We start from the raw sequence: 19,805 nt of genomic DNA, 5'->3' as shown, positions 1-19,805 counted from the left end.
ATGCTTCCTTACTTCCTTCAGGGGGGGTTTCTGTGCCTGACCACTCAGCTTCTATAAACTTGCTGAAGAGGAGTCTATAAATCTCTCCTCCAGTATCCAGTGCAAACCAGTTCTGGCTCTCTGCTCCTCACCCAAAAGGCCTCGCAGTCTCTGGCTTGGAAATGCCTGCTACACCAGCCCTAGAGTAAAGTTGGTTAGCCACCAACAGTTAAGGGGAGTTATCCTTTCCTCCTCCCCACAAGGCTAAGCTTTTGTTTTTGAACAAGCCAGAATTGTTCGGGTTAGAGAGGGGGAAGTTTTCCAAAGTGGTAGGAAGTGCCGAGTGTATCCAACCCCCTAGTTCCCTTGGCTGACCCGGCAAGAAACCACCACCAAAGCACAGTCCCTGGTTCCATGGAAATTGAGAGCAAGCAGAGGTGTTTTTATTGGGTTTTTGTATTGTTTTAATCCAGATGGTTCAAACCAATTCCCCCTCATGCCAGTGGGATTCCAGAATCTCTTAGACCCTTCTTGGTCAACACTTCAGATAGAGTCAGGATGGACTCGATGACAAAGAGAAACTCAAATGCATCGTTTCTACTGTCCCTGTTATCACACTAAGAAGCCATTTGATGCAGATGTGGGCAAGATCCAGATGATCTGCACCTGCTGTGTGCAGGCTCTTATCACAGCTCAGCCAATTTTGCAGTTCCTTGGTCTCTGGCTTGGGGCTGATTGCCTCACAAGTCCTCTCAGAGAATACACCCATAGTTTTTTTTAAACAGTCCACCTCATATACAGACTCAACATGGGATGGAGATATATTTTTGGAGTGATGTGCAGCACAGCTGCCCCTGGCCAGCAGCCTAGGAAGTGCCTGGAGGCTCAGCCTATATCTGGGAGTGCTCAGATGCTCAACAGTATGAAAAGAAAGGAAAAGAAAAAGCCTGCTCATGCACAAGGCCCTGCCTACAGCTTGGTGTTGAGGTGGAAGGAGGAGAGGTGAGGGGCTTGGTATGTTGGCTGCATGTGCCACGTGGAGACTGGGTAGAGTCTGTGGCGGAGAGACCCATCAAAGGACGTAGGAGGGTAGTGCACCAGGCCCGCTGCCATGGGGGATGGGGTCGAAGTGGTGAGGAAGTGGGCAGGGAAAGCTGGGATGACCAAGGGACTAAAGGGGAGTGAGGCTTGACCTTTCAAGGGGTCAGACATATTGGCGAAATTTAGGGGGAAACGCACCATGGTCCCCTTGTAGGCCTCCTGGGGTGGAGGCCCAAGGGTTGGACCCAACAGGTGTGGAAAGCCCAGGTTGGGCCCAGGAGGCTTCACTCCAGAGTCTTTGGATTCTACCTCCTTGAGGAAGGGTGACACAGCCCTCAGCTTTTTGCCAAGAGCAAAGCTTTCTTCCTCTAAGCTCCGCTTGTTGCGAGAGCCAGAGCCAGAGCCAGGGCTTGGACTGCTGGGAAAAGCGGGGGGTGTTGAAGGCCCCTTAGAAGTGGCTTTAGCCATAGGGGGCACCCAGCAGGCTTTGGGCCTGGGGTAAGGGCTGTTCTTCCCTGCCCCACCTTTGTGGAATGCTGAGGGGTGGCTGGCATCCCCGCCCCACAAGAGCTGCGGCTGGCTCTCAAGCTTCCCCCCTTCTTTCCCTGGGGGCCTGAAGGGCGAGCCAGCTTCAGCCTCATCCTTAGAGCTGGGAAAGAAGTCATGTGGATGCCGGCTAACTGGTTTCAGCACCTCTGCAGGGTAAGCATGGAAGCAGCCAGTGAAGATTGGAGTCGAAAGATGGGGCTGGGCTGGGCCCCTGTCATTCCCCCCTGGTTGAACATCCTCCTTGGGACTGTGAGCTGTTTTTAGGGGTTCTTCAGGGCTAGCCAGACGATGGAGCAAGCAAGGAGGTTCCCGGGGGCTTTCCTCTTGAAGGCCTGGACTCTTTGGCCCTTCTGTTGGGTAAATGACTGAGGGTCGTGTTGGACCTGCTTCTGAACCACTCAGCCTGTGGTCACAGGCCTCATCATGGCATTGCAAGGCCTCAGCCTTGCTCACCTGGGCCAGGAGCTTCTTCTTGGCCAATGGGGACATGATGCCATGGGTTCCTTTGCAGTAGAAGCTAGAGAGGAGGCGTTTGTAAGCCTCAGCACAGCCCCCAGGTGCCTCTGGTCCTCCTGGGAAGGGCAGAGTGGCCATCCCTAGGGAAGGACCAGGGGGCCTGGTGCTGGTCTCCGGCTCCTCCTGGCCTGGAAGCCGAGTTGAAGAGGTTGTTTCTGGCTTTGTTTTATCAGCTACAATCTGGAACCAAAACAAACCAGTGGTTAGGGTTGGAGAAGAAGCCCACAGTCCCCCCCAACCAAAAGACTGCCCACTAGAATGGTATGGCTTTAAGTGGTAGTGGCAGGAGAAAGCATGCCCTAGATATGGATGGTAGTGGATGTGGGCCCTAGGCCTCTCACCACAGCAGAAGAAGGTTACGGATGCCCCTAATCTAGGGCCAGGAAATGGTGTAAATGAAGGAAAGGGTGAGTGGCAAAGCAGAAAATGGCAAAGGGCCTTTTCATGGGTCTTACCTGGCCCCCACTCCTTTCCTCCTTGGCTTTCTTTGGCTTCTCCACTACAGCTTCATCCCCCTTGGGCTCCTTGGAGACCTTGTATTGTTTCCGAGGTTTGGTGGGGGGCAGTGGCTTATCATCTTCTCCCTTTAAGTGTCGCACATAGGGAAGGACCAGCCTGGGGTGGGGGGTGGAAATGTGGAGATGTCTACAGATTGTCAAACAGCCAGTCAAGACCCACCCTGCTCCTCTCTCTTTCCCCCAACCTGTTGGAGCCCTCCCTCACTGCTTAGTCTGCTTACTCAGAAACTCAGCGGTGGATTATCTTATCTACAAGTCTTTATTTCCCAATGAAATTAGAAGCTCCTCCAGGGACCTTGAGCTTCAGGCCTGCCTCTTCCAGGAAGCCTCCTCTGTCTTAGCTCATCACAAAAAATAGCTAGCATTTCTAAAGCACTTTAAGGTTTTCGAAGCACGTGACAAATATCTCATTCATCCTCACAACCACCTTGGGAAGTGGACACTCATTTTACAGATGAGGAAACTGAGGCAGATAGCAGTTAAGTGATTTGCCCAGAGTCACAAGACTAGTGAGTGCTCGAACACAGGTGAGGATTTGAACTCAGGCTTTTCTTAATCCAGGTCCAGCACTCTTACCCACTGGGCCACCTAGCTGATTCAGAGTGGTTCCTCTCTCTCTGAGCTCCTGGAGGACTTTCTGCCTCTACTGCTCATTTGACACTCAATGAATACTGTCTTTTGCACCACTCCATTTCTCGCTCCCTTTCCACTCCTCCCCAACAACGTCACCAAATCCATCGGAATCTAGAATATTAGATTTAAAATTATGTAATCTATTAGTCCTTCACTTTCTTTAAAGTCTAAGTAATGCCACCTCTTCCATGAAGCCTTCCCTGACCCTCCCAGGTAAAAATGATCACTTCTTCAGGTTTTTCATTGCGCTCTAACTTCTTTGTCCCCCTCATACCTGCTCTTCCTTTCATTAGACTGTAAACCCCCTTGAGAGCAGGAAAATGGGTGTACCTAATATCTAGCACAGAGCTTCACACATAGAGACTTAATAATACACAGTTGTGTATTATTATATCTGGATCTTTATGTCTTATCTCCCTCACTTGACTGTACCCCCCTCAAGGGCAGCTCGGTGTGGGTGGTAAGAAGATAGCGCAGAACCCTGCAGAAGCTTCAGTATTCCAAGGATCTGTGATTTTTGTTAGGGCAGACATTTCCTCCATCAACACAGAGAGCAAACACTGGAATGACTTAGTAGAGGCACTTGCTAACACCTGGAGGGGCTCAGGAGATGGTAATATGCAGGAGCTGGCACCTGAGCCATACTGTAAAAGGAGCTAGGGATTCCATGAGGTCCATGCGAGGATGAAATACATTCTAGACACATGGCAAGGCGCAGACTGGGAAGCAAGAGGGTCTAGCAGGCCAGTCTGACATGAAGAGAGAGTGAATGGAGATGTCTGCACAGCCCACCTCACAGGGCTGTTAAGAATATTATCATGTGTGGAAAAGCTTACCAAGTGCTTGGTAACAGTAAAGTGCTATATATAAATGTAAGGTCGCAGGGGCAGGCATCCTGTCTCTCTCATGTAGCACAGTGAGTTCAAGAAGTTCTAGGGCTTTTATTTTTAATGGCTTGACTGATGGAGGGCAGGGACTGTGTCCTGTATTTCTCATGGATCCCTTGAAGCCCTTGGCTAAGCGTTGAACCCACAGGGAGCGCTTCATAAATACTTAGCGAATTGAATTGGTTGTCTAAGGGGCATTAGTGGAACACCACCCCAAACTGGAGCACCATGTGTTAAAAACTAAAATAGTGTGTCTTCTACTTCTCTTGAAACCCCTCTCCCTCCCATAAGGGTGATATGAAGAGGGCCCTTCTGTGAGCATTTCTAAGCTCAGTCTCTCTTACTGTTGAGTGACAAATTCCCCAACCACAGACCAGCAGGCCAGGATTTGGGGCTTAGAATTGTTTTGAGGGTGCCAATTCTTGGCCAATGTGACTGTGGGTACCTCTCATAGTGCCGGCGGGTACAGGTAGCTGCACTGGTACTGCCAGGGCTTCCGCCCAGTTCATCATAGACATTCTTCCAGAGGCGGCGCCCAGTCACCTGAAACAAGGGGAAGGGAGTGAAGGGGACCCATAGAAGACCATGCTCCCTAATGGGCAGGTAGGTACCCACTAGAGTAATGGGAACTCTCCTGCTGGGGGGTAGGATTCTACTCTATTGGTGGATAAGAGCCGGTATGAGCTTTGTGGCTAATCTCTCAACCTAGCGCCCCTTTGGAATTTGCAACAAATCAGGCACCTTCTTCATCTCCCTCCACCCAAGCACTCAGAGGACTGGAGTGACTGTGGAATAGAGGGCAGAGAGGGCCCCAGCTATCGGCAAGGGCTTATTACATCAACTGGCTTTTGCCTTGCCCGTCCAAACACAGGTCAAAGGCAGGATGGATTCTGTCCACTCTCGGTTTTAATGGAAAAACTGCTGATATAGCAGCCTATTTCTCCAGCAGAAGAGGGTTAGCTGTGGCCCTAGCCAGTCCATGCTCCCCTCTCAGAGGAGCCAACCGCAGTGCTGACACAAGCAACTTTCTTGGGCATGGGGAGAGAAGGAACAGATGGGGGAATGGAGGAAAAAGCTGCTTTGGCCAGCAAAGTGTCAGTGGATAAGTCAAGCTGTTGCCTACCCAGCATGCCTCAGGCCCCTCAGGATGAACAAAGCAAGGATTCAGGTTCTAAGAACCTGCCTGCTGAAGACTGCCTCTCCCCCCACTCCACCCCTCAATCCTGGGCAAAAATGGAGCCATTTGAGTTGGCCTTTCTCCACCCCAGGAAACAGACGGAAATATTTTCCTCCCTAGTCTCTCTTTTCATCCCTACTTCCCTTTCTTCCCACTCCCAGGTTCCAGCAGGGATGTCCACTGTGATTTTTTTTTTGAAAGATCTGGGTTGGAAAGCAGAGCTAGCAACAGGTTCCATGTCCTCTTTTCCTCCCCCCAAAACAGGCTCTAAGAAATATGTTTTTGTTGGGAATGGGATGGAAAGACCTGCAAGGAGACCCACCCAGGAAGGCTCCTTCCTTACCAACTCATAGGCTCCAAGTTTCTCCACAGCCTTGTAGATCTTCCACAGGTTAACTGGACAGAACAGAGGGATATGCCCAAGGGGTCAGAGTCTTGCTAGGGGAACAAGGGGTATTCTTCGGCCCTTACCCATCACCCCCAAGAGCAGTTATTGGGAGCCAGAGAATTGACCCAGTTCAGATTCAGTCCCTACCCAGCTCAGGGGCTTGTGTGTGCCCAGGCCTTTGAGCTTGTCTAGTGCCCAGGAGCTCCCCCACACCCAGGGATTTTCCCGCTACTTCCCACCCTCCCTTTCTGGCCCAGGGACGCACTCTGCTTGAAGCCAAGATGGGGCACCCTCTCGATGGGCGTGTGTCGCTCCTTCATGAACTTGTAGAGGCTGACCAGGAAGGCCTGCTCCTGCTCCCGCTCCCCGCTTGCTTCTGGGGACTCCTGGAGAAAGAACAGGAGGTGTCGGGATGGGGTGACTTGTCCTCCAATGGAAGCCTGCCAGGCAGAGCCCCAAGTTCAGTAGATCATGGGGGATGGAGGGTGGCACAAGGGAGAAGAGACTGACTTTTAATGTTTCCTTTCTGTTTCTCATCTCAGGTGTGAAGCTGCTAATTCCCTTTACCTCTGGTCAGGGAGATAAATGGAAAACTACAAGAGTTTGGGGCCTCCAGAGACATATTCAATGGAGAAAGCCCACAACAGACTCTTTTCCTATATTATGGGAACGTTAGTGAGAGAAAGAAAGGTGTGCCTTGCTGAGGTTCCCATTTCTAGGGTGGGAAGGCCAGGGATCAGGCATTAAGAACCAAGACTTTGACGTATGGAAGAAACCTAAACAGGGACATCTCCAAAAGCCTCTTACAGAAATGGTGACCCTGTGACATGGTCCAAGCAAGCAAGAAAGAAAGAAAACATTCTGGCTGAGGTCAATCCCTTAGGGAACCTTGCTGCCTATGAAAGATGGGTTGACTAACCATTTCCCCAGTTGGCAAATACCTTTCTCTAGCTGAGGTGGGGACTGAGGAGGATGCACACACAGCCTTGCTGTGGGCACCCATCATTCCCATGGATGGTTCAAAAGACTTGGCTGAGGCTCTCTAGTTCTGCACTTGGAAGGGAAAATTGGTTTAAGAGTAAAACAGGAGACTTCTTTGGAGTATGTGTGCCCATCAGGCCATGGGAAGCTTTTGTTCAGCAGACTCCAGGGAATGCCTGAGGCTCCATCTCATGTTTGCTTCTGGAAGTCTGAGCTGCCTTCTCCACTTGTAGGGTCATTGGTGAAGAGATGATGGGAAAGGCCAATTCCAGATTTCATCAACATAGTGCCTAGGCCCAAGGAGGATCCATATAGTCTGTTCCTGACAGGTGAGGTCACAGCACATCCACCATCTTTCCTTCACCCTAGTCCTTCCTACACCCAAGCTGACACCTCCCCTGGATACGTAGGCCTTGGCTGTGGCCAACCCTCCTAACCTGGCCAGGCCAGCCCTGATGACTTCCTGGAGGCAAACTTCATTTCTGGTTTTCTGCTGACATATTTCTATCAGACTTGCAGGACTTTCAGTTTCCTTTCCCCGAGGGGATATTTCTGCTGATGTTCATCACTGCCCTGCTTCTGCCTGCTTGTTGAGCAGCCAGGGTCCTGGCCAGAGCCAGCAACTCAGGGAGTTGGCCATTCTTCTCCAGAGGCTCAGCTATGATCCTGGCTTCAGAGACGCCCTGGATATGTGCTCTCCTGCTCCACTTTGGTCTTAGGTGCAAGGAAAAATCCAGGGGATCCCACAGCAGCAGTTGGATGGGGCCAGATGGAGAGAAGTGATCTTCCAGAGAGGTCCCTGGGCAGTAGCACTATAGGCTCAGGTCTGCTAGAGAGAGACTAGCTTTGTCCTCTGATCTGTTCCTGCTTCTGAAAGGCACCAAAGAAAGTGGGTGCCAAGATGGGGCTGATCCTTCTGCCCTTGCCCAGGGCCATCACAGAAGTAGAAGACCTGCTTGGGCCTCGTTTCCTTTTTTTGTGAGACACTCCAAATTTACTAGGCCATCTGGGAAGCAGGGGACAGGAATTAAAGAAGGTCATAAGGACCAAAGGCTGGATCTGAGGGCACGAATGTGGGCTGTGGAGGTTCCAGTGCAGGAGTCAGAGAAGTGGGGTAGGGAGATCCCAGAGAGGAGCCTTCCAACAATCCTATCATGGCCCATTCCCAAAGCTAACTCCCCAACTTACCACAGGTTCTGTGGAACTCTGGCTCTCCTCACTGTCAGGCTTTGGAGATATTGGCTGGTCCAGGGGATCACTCCCTTCTGACCGTTTTCTCTTCCCTTTGAGAGGGGGTGCTGCAAGGAGAAGTAGGAGATGAAGCAGAGGTGAGGTAGGAATAGAGAGAGGGGAGAAAGTGAGAAGGAATCTTCAGGGGGTCCCAGAGAAAGGGCAGGAGGAACAGAGGAGGAAGAAGCTAGCTGCTTCCCACTGAGTCATCCTGGTATTCCATAACCCTGGGATCAGGCCTGGCCTGGTGCAGCAGGGCCTTCTTTTCTTTCTAACTCCCTCGCCTTATCCTATCATCTGTTCTCTAGGAGCTGAAGATATGTTAAATTCAATACCCAAAGCACACATCTATAGAATTACTCTGTCTAGTCCAGCCCATCTCACCAGGCCTTCCAGGTATAAGTTCTCATTCTTTCTCTATACCTGCAAACCAACTGTCCCTCTAAATGAAACCCCCCAACCCGAAAGCCACTCCCTCTTTCTCTTCCTCCCTATTATCAACCCTTCTATCTCAACCTTCTTTTCCCCAGTCACTGTAACTAGAATTCAATTACATTCAGCAAACATTTCTTAAGCGACTACTACATACAAAGCGATAGGCAGAAAGACAAAAACATAAAAGTCCCCACACTCAAGGAACTTATGTTCTTTTGGGGAGGAGGGACAAAGAAGGAGGGAGGTTGTCATGTACACAAGTAGATAAATACAAAGACTATAAGTTAATACAAAGTAATGTCAACAGAGAAAGATGGCTAATAACTTGGGGGATCAGAAGAACCGTGATCTAGGAAATGGCATGTGAGCTGAGCTTTGAAGAAAGTTCAGGGTGGTTTGAAGCAGAGGTAAGAAGGCAGTGCATTGCAGAGGAGGGGGCCTGATTATGCAGGGGCAAGGAAGTGGAAAACAGGAACAGCTAGCAGGCTGTTCTAGTTGGATCGGAGTGCGCAGCGTGTAAAAGGATTAAACCTCAACCCCCACCCCTGCCCCCACAGCCAGAGCATCAATAACTAGGGGGTGGGGAGTAGAATGAGGGGAAATCCCCATTCCAGCATCTCCTTTAGTAACCACCTGCCCAGTCCTGAGGGTGTTAGCGGGTTACAGGCTGAGCAGAGTTCAGGACAGGGGACCCTCACACCAAGTCAGTCACATAGACTTGAGCCTCCCAGAAATGGCCTGGCCCTGTACTCAGAAAGTATGGCATAATGACTTAGGAGTCTGGAAGATCTGGGTTCAAATGCCCCCTCTGACCATCAAGAGCTATGTGACCATAAGCCAGCACTAAAGCTCTCTGACCCTCAGCTTCCTCATCCGTTGGGAATACCAACATCTGGAGCACTTACCCCTCTCTCATGAGGCTCAAACGAGGTATCTGTAAGGCACGACGCAAGCTTTAAAGTGCGACAGAAATGTCGTGCTATCGTCAGCATCACAGCAGCATTTCTACAGCACTTTACAAATATCATCTCATTTGATTCTCACCACCCTGGGGACATTTTACAGTGGAGCGAACGGAGGCAGACAGAGGTCAAACAGCCAGCAGGTGTCTGAGGCCAGATTCAAAGTGGGGTCTTCCTGACCCCAGGCCCAGCGCTCCGTCCGCTGTGATGTCTGCTTACGCAGATGCGTGGAATGCAGTTAATTTTCTCGAGGCTTTGCCGTGCCTGCTATCACATTTGGCCTTTGAGGTCAGCCTGGGAGGTGGGTAGGGTAGTATTATTAGGGCCATTTTACAGACAAATACACAGAGGTCTGAAGAGCTCACCTAGGCCAGGAGCTGCACGGATGCAAGAATGCTACCGCTGCAGAAATAAAACTACCGCCGTAAATAGGTGACTTGCCCAAGGTCACACAGTAAGAGGACAGTGGAGCTGGGACCCATAGTAATAGTGTGTGCATTTATGACTGCAAAACACTGGACAAATGGTATCTCGTTTGATTCTTGGATCTACGAAGTAGGTGTAATTATTATGTAATTATTATCCCCATTTTACAGTATGAGCCCAGGATCATACAACTAGTTAAGTTTCTGAGTCGAATTTGACCTCAGGTCTTCCTGACTCCAAGTTCCATGCTTTTGCCCACTGCTCCATCCAGAGCTCCTCTCTCTCTCCTTTCAGTCTGACCTTTCTGTCACTTACATCCCTAAATTATTCCAATTTGGTTTGTTCTTGCCACAGGATCTCCTGGCCCCGATGAAATTTCCTGAACTTGCCCTGCATCACGTCACACTGGGCAAAAGATGAATCCTTTAGGGAAACATCACCATGTGGTGAGAATGTTGGTAGAACTATTGAAGAGAGAACCTCCTCTCTACCTCAGCCCATAATTCTTCATATTACTACTATAACTATAATTGCTATCACTATTTTAAAAGTCACCTCTGCAAAATCTAGAGGAAATGCCAAAATAAAGAGTGAATGTGTACAGAGGCTCAAAAGGGAAAGGAAAACTGAGGTCCTGAGCTGTGTAAGACCAACCCTGCTGCCTGCCCAGTTAATGTTCATGAGGAATCCAGTGTCAACACTCCTGGCTTCTGATTTCTGAACTTGGAGGTAGTTTCAACCAAGTCACATTTCTAATCCATCCCTCAATGGCTCCTTGGGAAGTGAAGCAGGAAAGACTGTGAAGCTCTGGGTGCCTTGCCTACCTATTGGTGAACTCCTGGGGCCTTCCATGTGGCCTCTGGCCCTCTTGTTGGCTGCTCCTTTTTTTCTGCTCCTCCCCACGCACCAATAATGTCTTCAGCCTCCTTCCCCAAGTAGCCATTGCTGAGCTAAACGGGGACTAGTCAGCCTCTAGCTTCTCCCACCTGGTACCCATGGGTATAATATGGCTCATGCTACTCCTTAAAGGTACTATCACTAATTAGGCAAATTACTTTATCTCTCTTAGCCTTCCCCCCCACCATGTGTAAATGAAGGGGTTGGGATAGATCTTTAAGTATCCTTCAATTCGAATATCCTATGTTCTGTCCACTTAGAGAACAAAATGGGAGTGCAGGATTAAAGTCACTCAGAAGAGAGTTCACTAGTTCTGCCTGGATGTTACCTCAGCTGCTGGATGGTAGATGAACTCACTTAGGAAAATCTTCCTTTAGTTCCAGTCCATAGAGCTAAATAACATTTAACACCCTGATCAGACTCTCCTGCCCAGGGTGAAGGATGCACTGCTCCTTCTCCATTACTGATTTACTTCCCTCCGGAGCTAGCCCAGTCATGTGGGGATGATCTGTGGACTGGGCATCAGTAGCTCTGGGTACATGTTGTAGCTCTACGCCTCACTAGTCATGTGATATTATGTAATCACTCAGTAATCACTCTTGGAGCCTCAGTTTCTTCATCTGTAAAAATCAAGGGGTTTCTGTTCAAATCACAGACTCCTCAAAGGGCCTTCAAAAGTCAATTAGTCCAACCCATAGCCTGAACAGACAGGCCCTCTGCAGCAGCCCAACGAGTGTTCATCCACCCTCTACTTGAAGACTTCCAGTGATGGGGAGCTCATTACTTCCCCAAGGCACCCTATTCTATTTTGAGAAAACTCTTAATTTTTAGGAAGTTCTCTTTTCCAGGCCCTGTTCCGCTCTGGCATTCTGTTTCTATCGGTTTTATATCTGAACTCTTTCCTCATTGTCTTCCCAACACTCCCTGACCCCCATCTTGCCTTCGGCCTTAGACTAGGTAGCAAGTGTTCCCTAAAGTTTGTGAGCAGGCCAGTTTTCCAAAGCTTAGAGAACCCAGCCCCCAGCACCACCCAGAGTTAGAGAAGGAAAAGAATTCTCTCCTGGGTCCAGTTACAGTTTCTCTTCCCAGCCACTGATTTGATGCTTTGTGTCATTAGACACCAGCTTCTTATTCTTAGTGTCTCAATTTCCTCATCTGTGATGCGGGAGAAAGAGCTCCGCTCTGCCTAGAACTATGTACTTTAGATTGCTGTGCTTCAAGATCCTGGGGACAAAGACAGTGATAATAATGATGTAGCCCATAAGGTCCTTGAGGACCGTCATTTTTGTTTTGTTTTGTCTTTGTACTCCTGACCACCTAACACAGTGTCTTGCTTAATAAATACTTGCTGAGTTGGGGAGAAAAGTCTTTACAAACATACCAGATATGGTTCCAAAAATCTCCAGAGTTCCTTCATTTTCCAGGAAGGGGAAATGAAGCACAGAGAAATCACAATATAATGTAATTTATTTAGCACCTACTATGAGCAGGGCACTGTGCTAAGCACTGAGCAAGTTAAGTTCAGGTACAATGGGAATCCAAAGTTGAGTAAAGTCCTCAGTGGGCCCAAAAAAAGTCTGAGGTCTGAGCCAAGTCTTGGTAGCTAGCCCTGACCTCCTTCCCCTCCTCCCTGCCCCCCACATGGCTAAGGTTCCATTGCATAATCTGTGCTGAATTTACTCAAGGCACAGGGATCATGAGATCAAAGATTTAAAGCTGGGTGCACCTTAGAGGGCATCAGTTCTGATCTCCCCATTTACAGGTAAGATAATGTGGGGACCTTTCCAGGATAGGGCTTGTATCTCTGATTCACTGAAGCTAAGGCTTAAGGGAATTGATTCCAAGTTTCTAAGACCAAAGTCCTAAAGAGGTTAGTTTCAATAACATGTTCCATCTAAGGATGCTCTAAGCGCGTGTGCATGCGTGTGTATGTGTATATGTGTGTGGTGTGTGTGTGTGTGTATGTATGTGTTGGGGGGGTAGGAGATGGGGATCTCTTGCACTCTCTAAACTACTCTGAGAAGAGCTATGGAGGACAGTAAAATTAGTCTGGCCCACAAAGGGTTACAGCTGCCAGAAATCTCTTCCCTTGACTTTCCAGATATGACCTTTGCAGACATTGGTAGGAGGGTAGGAATATCTCAGGACCCTCAATTGACAAGGGTTACAAGGGATATCAAAATACTTCTCATCTATACCTGCTCTTCCCCTGGATCTAATTTCCTTCCACCCTCACCAACCCTCTTCTCCCCTTTCTTCCCATCCCCCACCACACACACACACATACACTACCACACAGTCACATTCATGCAAAGAATGTAAAGCCTTCAGTGAGAACAGACAGAGCCTGAATTCCTCCTAGAGTAATAATAACCCCCTGCCACCCCCACCCACCATGTAGTAGTTCCAAGAATCTGGCCTCCTCCCCCACATTTGTCCGGAGTGGTCACTGACATCCAGGATCTATATCCTCCAATCATACTTCTCACTTTTCCACAAACATCAGCTCAGCCACATCACAGCCCAGGCCAACCAAGTTTCAGCACGGGCAGTCTCCGGCCCCCAGGTCAGCTAGGGAAGTCTAAACTACGAGCAACACTGGAGTGAACAGCAGGCCAGAGCTGGACCCACCAGATATTCGAGGAGTAGCCAGCTGGCCACTTATTGAGTATATTTTGAGGAGTGCAGCAAGGTTGTTATTGGCCTTGAAAGCAAGAGAAATTTCCTCTGAGTTCCTTGGGCTAGCAGGGAAGAAGGGGACAGGGGTATGGAGAGCGAAAGGACCCCCAGGGATGGGCCAGTGTCTGGGTCTTAGGGCAATGGTCAAGAAATCGACCACAGAGGTTCAAAGATAGTAGTCAAAGAAAGTGGAGGGACTCCCGAGAGTAACCTTCAAACAACCCCATCTGCTTAAAGAGCTGGGCACTCCTAAACTGGAATTCCCTTTTCTGTCACCTAGTTCAACTCATTCGCTTTCTGCTTGAAGACCTGCAGTGATAGTATAAACTCTTCTATTTTGGGACAGCGGTAATTATTAGTAACAGGTTCATTAGTCAGGGTTAGGGGGCTTTTCTCCAGAAGTCACTTGATAAAATGCAAGTTACCTTAACATAGTTGTACTGATTCCTTTGCCCTGTATCAGTTTTTTTTTTTTTTTTTTTTGCCCTGGAAAAGAAAACAGGGTCCTGAGGAGAAATGATACAAGGCAGGCAGCTTCTTTTTTTTATTGGGGGAGGTGAAAGGAGACAGGGTAGAAGAACAGTTAGAGACAGGATAGAAAATGTGGTTTGGAGAATTTGATATTGTCCAGGGAGAGATCCTAGCATCGACAGAAAGAGGGAAGGATAAACATTTATTAGTTGGCTACCACGTGCCAAGCACGGTGCTACATGTTTTACAAATACTATCTTATTTAAACCTCACAACAACCCTGGGAAGTAGGCGCTATTATTATCAACATTTTACATTTGAGGAGACTAAGGTAGACAAAAGTTAAGTGAGTTGCCCAGGGTCACACAGCTACTAAGTGGTCAGAGGACACATTTGAACTCAGGTCTTCCCGACTCCTGGGACAGGCACTCTATCCACTGGGTCACCCTGCTGGCTAGGGATGGGGGCTGGGGGGCAGGAAGGAGAGGGAGGGAGAATCGCCTCATAGCATTTGTGGGAGAGAGCACTGAATTAAATTAATACACATTTATGAAGAACCTATTATGTACGAGGCTCTGTGAGAGTTACTTGGACAACAGAGATAAAATCAAACAAGTCTTGCCCTCAGAAAGCTCTCCATGTCATGAGGGAGATAAGTACCTAAATAACTATGATAGATATTAGAATATGGTAAGTACGAAGGTTAGACCCCCGAAAAAAGTGTTAAGAGGAATGTGAGGGGAAGATCAAATCCAGTTTGAGGGTGGCGTGTGGTAGGGAGGGGGAGAACAATGCATCAGGGAAGCCTTTCTGGAAGAATTGAGTCATATAGGAAGGGGAGATTTCAAAAAATGGGGATAGATGGGCTCTGTTCATCTACTGATAATTTTGCCCAGGACCACTCTTGGTCCAGACAGCAGAGAAGAGTGAAAGAGCCTACTAGTCTTAATGTACAGTCTAGAACCTCAGCCTCTTAGTAGGGTAAGACTTTGAATAAGGTGAAATATGAGGGAATATGAGAAGCTGGGATGCATCTTCGAGGTTAGGATGGAAAAGAAGTATGGCTCCTTAAAAATCTGTATTTTACTAGCCTGAGCCATTCACTTGGCCTCTCAGTTTCGTGATGTGAAATGAAGAGTTGGGTTATGTGATTTCTATGGTGCCTTCAAACTCTGACATGCTAGGATTTCAATGACCCAAACAGGAGAAGGTAAGAAATAAAGACCAGAGAACTTCTTTTCCCAGTCTTAGAAGCCTCATTTCCAATTTTAATAATCCAGCTGAATCAAATAAGCACTTACTAAGGTACCTACTACGTGCAGGACATGATGTTAGCTGGGCACTAGGGGTACAAAGAAAAAACAGAAACAGTTTCTGATCTCTGGGATCTATTGGAGGGACGCATATAAACAGATAAGTATATAAGATGATAATTTCAGAGAGAAAGCACTGATAGCCAGGAGGATAAGGAAAGGCTTCCTGTAGGAGGTGGCATATGATCTAAGCCTTCCAAAGAAGCTACATGGTACAATGGATAGAGCACAGAGCCAGGTGTCAGGAAGACTTGAGTTCAAGTATGCCCTAACTTTTTAGCTGGGTGACCCTGGGCAAGTCACTGAACCCTGTTTGCCTCAGTTCCTCATCTGTAAAATGAGCTAGAGAAGGAAAGAGCAAACCACTCCAGTATCTTTGCCAAGAAAACCCAAAATGGGGTCACAAGGAGTAGGACCTGACTAAACATGGGAAACGGATTCTAAAAGATGGAGGTAAAGATGGAAGTAACAACTTGCGCTTTCATATACATTATTCACCTGATTTTTCATAACCTCTCCAAGGAAAGTGATAAACAGATGTCCACTGACCGTCCCAAGGTCAAAGAGACAGAGCCATAACTTGGAACCAGGTGTCTGGATCTCTGGTCTATATTTTCTCCACTACACCACACTGTTTTCAAGAGTTTTTTTTAAAAAAGAGACTTTCATATCTCCATATCACTTCAAAGACTTATGTAGAGTTTTACTCACAATAACCTTAAGAGATAAGCAGTACAAGTACTACTACTGCCCATTTCACAGAGGAGGAAACTGAGGCCGGAGGTTAACTGACTTGCTCAAGGCACAAAGTTAGTGAGATGATATGTTGGAAAGACTGCTGGATCTGGAATTAGAAGATACACATTTGAACCTAGCTTTTTCCATTTACTATTTACATCACCTTTGGTAACCATTTTTTTCATCACTCCCCTACCCTCAGTTTCTCCAAAAAAATAAAGAGGTGGGATTAGACAATGTCTAAGGTCCTTCCTGGCTTGTGAAAGGATCTACCTAGAATCAAAGATACTTGTAGTATTCACCTGAGACCCAACTATGCTTTCTAAAGTGGCAGACAATAATCTGAAAAATTAATTGGTAATTAATGGACCCTCCCAGCTTTTCTTCCCCTTTAGATGACAGGAAGGAAATGGTACTTCCTTTCTTGAAAAGTCAGCCTCTAGAAACCCTGAGTCAGTGATGACAAACTAATGGTGATAATAAATAACAATAATAATACCAGCCGTCTTCTCCCCCACCCCCCATGCACCCAGAGGCTGCTGATTTTAGTTCCTCTTGGCCTACTCCTCAGTTAAAACAAAGACATTCTTTAGGCTAGCAGCTCCCTGACAAGCCTGCAGGAGTCCCCTTCCTGGGGCTGCCCCATGACCACAGCCTCTTGGGCAGGAGAGGGGAGGGCCATGCTAATTCTAACAGGCAACACTTGACATCCTGCCCCCCCCCCCCATTGTGACTCCCACTCCCCCCCACACACACACTTTGGGTGTGCACAGCTGAGCCTGGTATCTTGAGAGTGCATCACAGGACTCTAAACACCCCCCCCAGCAGGAGCCCAGGAATCACAGAATCATTGAGCTGGAAGAGACCTTTGAAATCACCTGCTCCAGCCCTCTGCAATTTCCAAAAGAGAGAACCAAGGTGCAGAAAGGTGAGGTGATTTTACCTAAGGTCACGAAGTGAGATAGGAAGAGAATCGGGGTTTAAAACGTCAATGCAGATTCTCTGACTCCAAATTCAATGTTCTCTTCAAAGTATCAGGCTGCTGTAAAGTGCCCAGCAGCCTCAGGGGGAAGAAAACCCAACGCCAGATACACTCCCTAAAAAGGGAAAAGCTGACTGGTGGAGAATAGTGAGGAATGGAAAGGAAGCTGGGGGTATGAGCATGAGGTTGTGTTTGTGTGTCTCTGTGTATCCGTGTGTGTGTTGGGGGGGGGGGGGGAAGGGAGAACCGGCAAGGATGGGTAGCCACATGGTTGTTAAGGAAGTCAGAAAGAAAAGGATGGAGGGAATACTGAAATCAGGAAATTACAACTTTACATTTTTTTGGAGTCTTTCCCAATCTCTCCCACCCACTGTAGCTGACAGTCACTGTCCGCAACTCCAATTGTCCTTCAAAGTGCAAGGGTCCCTAATGCAAGCAAGGTGCACTTTCGTAAGGATCTCCAAGCAATTCTCTCTTTAGACCTTTCAAAAGCTGGCCTCCTAAAAAAAAGTGTATGTAAAACATTACTCGTTTCCCATCTGAAAAAACAGGTAATGAAGAAACCCCATGGGCTCCTGTCATTGTCATAAAAATAGTAAAGATTCTCTCTAGAGGCCTCTGATCATGAAACTCCTGCTCTGTTAGGAAGGGCTCGAAGCCCCCTGAGCCAGGAAGTGTTGGGGCTGCATCTCTCCTTCCCCACTCCCACGCACCTAACTCCACCCCATCCCAAGCTCTCCCAGCCGTCCTTCTACCCATTCCTCAGTGTCTTGCGGCCCAGAAACAAGCGACAAAGGCTTTTGTTCCCACCAGTTGGGCTTCGTCTCCCGGCAGAGAAGCACCTGTTCTTTGGCTCCGCAGCCGCCTGGCGAGCCACGACCCCCTGAGCCCGCCTGCTGGCCCTCCTTCTTCTTCCACCCCCACCCGCTGCTCTCCTCCCCCCCCCCACCCCACCCGCCCCTCTCCTCCTCCCCTTGGCTCCTCTCTGCTGGGGAAACTCTGGCGCCGGGACAAGAAAACAAAGAACTGCCGCAAACCCGTGCCAGCCCGGCGCCTGGCCGGACGCGGAGGGGGAAAGGAAAGGGGGAGAAAGAAGGAGAGCGACCCTCCTTCCTTCCCTCTCCGACCCAGCCCGGGCCCCTGCTCCCACTGCCTGCGCTCCCTTCCCGGAGTCTGTCGGACTCCCCCAATCCCGGGCCACCAAAGGACGAGGCACTGAATGAATTTGCTCCCCTCCAGCCCCCCAGCGGCGGCGGGCGCTGAGTTGGCGTTCCAGCCACTTGGCTCCGCTACAGCTCCGGACCCTGCCAGCAGAGATAGTATATTTAGATTCCGTAACAGTGATCGCTCAATCTCAGGTGAACTTAAACTTGAATCAAAACATCCTCTCTCAGTGTGTCTTTGTTCCTTTTTTTTCCCTACCCCGTACCCCCTTCCTCCCTCCTCTTGCTCCCCGGTCGGTCCCTCGACGGCATCTTAGCCTTGCAGGGATGCGTGTGAGTTAAAGCTAGCAGTGAAAAGGGCATTAACTCTTCTCCAGGGATGATCAGGCCTTCAAAGAGAAAGGGGGGAGGGGGAGGGAACGGAGAGCGAAAAGATGGTGATTGCCAAAAAGGTCAGCACACTTCTTGGCTGAGGAAGGCACAGTGGATTCTTCAAAGTGCATTGAGCAAGTTCTTAAAAAACACACGCAGAGTCACTTTCAGGAAATGACCCGTTGCAGTGGAAACGGCATCATGCGTGCGTGCGCCCTGCAAGAAGTCCCTTTAACCCTTCTCGTGCCCTGGGGAGTGGTGGGGATTTCTGAGTAGGCAGAGGTTGAAGGGGGATGGGGAGAGAAGGAAGACAAGGAGAGGATGGGGACGCAGGAGTGGGGGGGAAGATGAGAGGGGGAGAAGAGATGGGGGGGGGGGGGTAGAAGAGATGGGGGTAGAATGGGCAGAGAAACTGTTGCTGACAGCTGTCACAACAAATTAGCTGAGAACAGCTAGAGATTCAAACCGCAGCAGGAAGTGGGATGACAGAATCTTACAGTACTTGGTAAATTTCAGTAGAGAGACAAAAAAAAAGTTTCAAGACAAATGCCTGGGAAGCCCCTCGCTGCCAATTTTTTCTTTCTTTTTTTCTTTTGTTTGAAAGGAGGGGCACACCCGCACACACTCGCGTACGGACGCACGCACATACACGCGCGCGCACATACACACTCACTAGTGCCTGCCTGGTGAAAAATAGGGTAACGCACAGTCCCTGGCTAGGCACCCCTGGGGGACCAAGAGCTCTGTGGGCCAGTAACGAGAGAAAGTGGCCCAGAATCTAGGCTGCGATAAGCCCCACCACACGCAACTCCAGATCAAAGGAAGTCTCTCGCCCACCCCCACCGCCTGGGCTACAAAAACAGGACAGGACACGTGGTAGCGGGGGCACATTCCACCTCCACACTCCCCAAAGTCCGTTTCTCTCCCCACGCCCCAAACCAACACCCATGAAAAGTGTAGTTACACCAAACTTTTTCGATTGAAAACTTTCTCCCTCTTCCTCACTCCGGACGGGAGAAGGCTTTGTGGTCACCTCTGGGAAGTTGTGATGTGTTTCAGAGAGAGGAGACGCTCCGCTTACCCATGACCGGAGTCGGTTCGGCTCTTCTCGGCTCAGCTCAGTGCCCGCTCCGCTCCACCTCCATGTGACCCACCGACTCCGGAGAGCAACTGACCCAGCAACGAGTCACCCTCCGGGCCAGCCTCGCTGGCAGGCCCCGCCCCCAAGCGCTGGAGTCCGGGCACGGGCCCCGCCTTGTGGACTCTAGTTGGCCAGTCCAGCTGTACCTTCAGGGCTGAGGCCCACCCTCCTTCCCCAGAGAACCCTGGGAGTTGTAGTTCGAGCTTCCCTTTCCCCTTTCCCCACTCATTTACCTTTTTAAATTCATTTAAATAAGGACCAAGGAACCAGAGCCAGGACTCCTTCCTGCAGTGCAATTCTCATCGTCACTTGGTGCCCTAATTTCCC

The 19,805-nt window shown here is 49.1% G+C and overlaps 1 protein-coding gene across 2 annotated transcripts; it reads right to left on the bottom strand.

The window, feature by feature from the left end:
- Positions 1–400: 400 nt before the first annotated feature.
- On the bottom strand, positions 401–19,576 carry ARID5A (AT-rich interaction domain 5A). 2 transcript variants are annotated; one of them, XM_036751659.1, is made up of 7 exons: positions 19,419–19,576; positions 7,858–7,967; positions 5,954–6,074; positions 5,644–5,696; positions 4,569–4,666; positions 2,541–2,700; positions 401–2,265 (listed from the first exon to the last, which is right to left on the bottom strand). In XM_036751659.1, the coding sequence occupies exons 1-7, from the start codon at positions 19,420–19,422 to the stop codon at positions 949–951; spliced, it is 1,863 nt and encodes a 620-aa protein (XP_036607554.1). In that variant the 5' UTR covers positions 19,423–19,576; the 3' UTR covers positions 401–948. The 2 variants fall into 2 exon arrangements, with proteins under 2 accessions (XP_036607554.1, XP_036607555.1); XM_036751660.1 differs by lacking the exons at positions 5,644–5,696; positions 5,954–6,074 and having other exon boundaries at positions 19,419–19,505.
- Positions 19,577–19,805: the final 229 nt, after the last annotated feature.

This window comes from Trichosurus vulpecula, chromosome 3, assembly GCF_011100635.1.
Source record: "Trichosurus vulpecula isolate mTriVul1 chromosome 3, mTriVul1.pri, whole genome shotgun sequence".
Classification (NCBI taxonomy): Eukaryota; Metazoa; Chordata; class Mammalia; order Diprotodontia; family Phalangeridae; genus Trichosurus; species Trichosurus vulpecula.
Note: the sequence above shows the minus strand (reverse complement) of the source record. Positions and strands in the feature narration are given on the sequence as shown.

Excerpts from the sequence above, each read along its gene's own strand:
- ARID5A (XM_036751659.1), bottom strand. Across the intron at positions 5,697-5,953 it reads CCATCTTGGCTTCAAGCAGA|TTAACCTGTGGAAGATCTAC; the intron begins GTGCGTCCCTGG and ends TGTTCTGTCCAG. Across the intron at positions 2,266-2,540 it reads AGGAAAGGAGTGGGGGCCAG|ATTGTAGCTGATAAAACAAA; the intron begins GTAAGACCCATG and ends TTTTGGTTCCAG.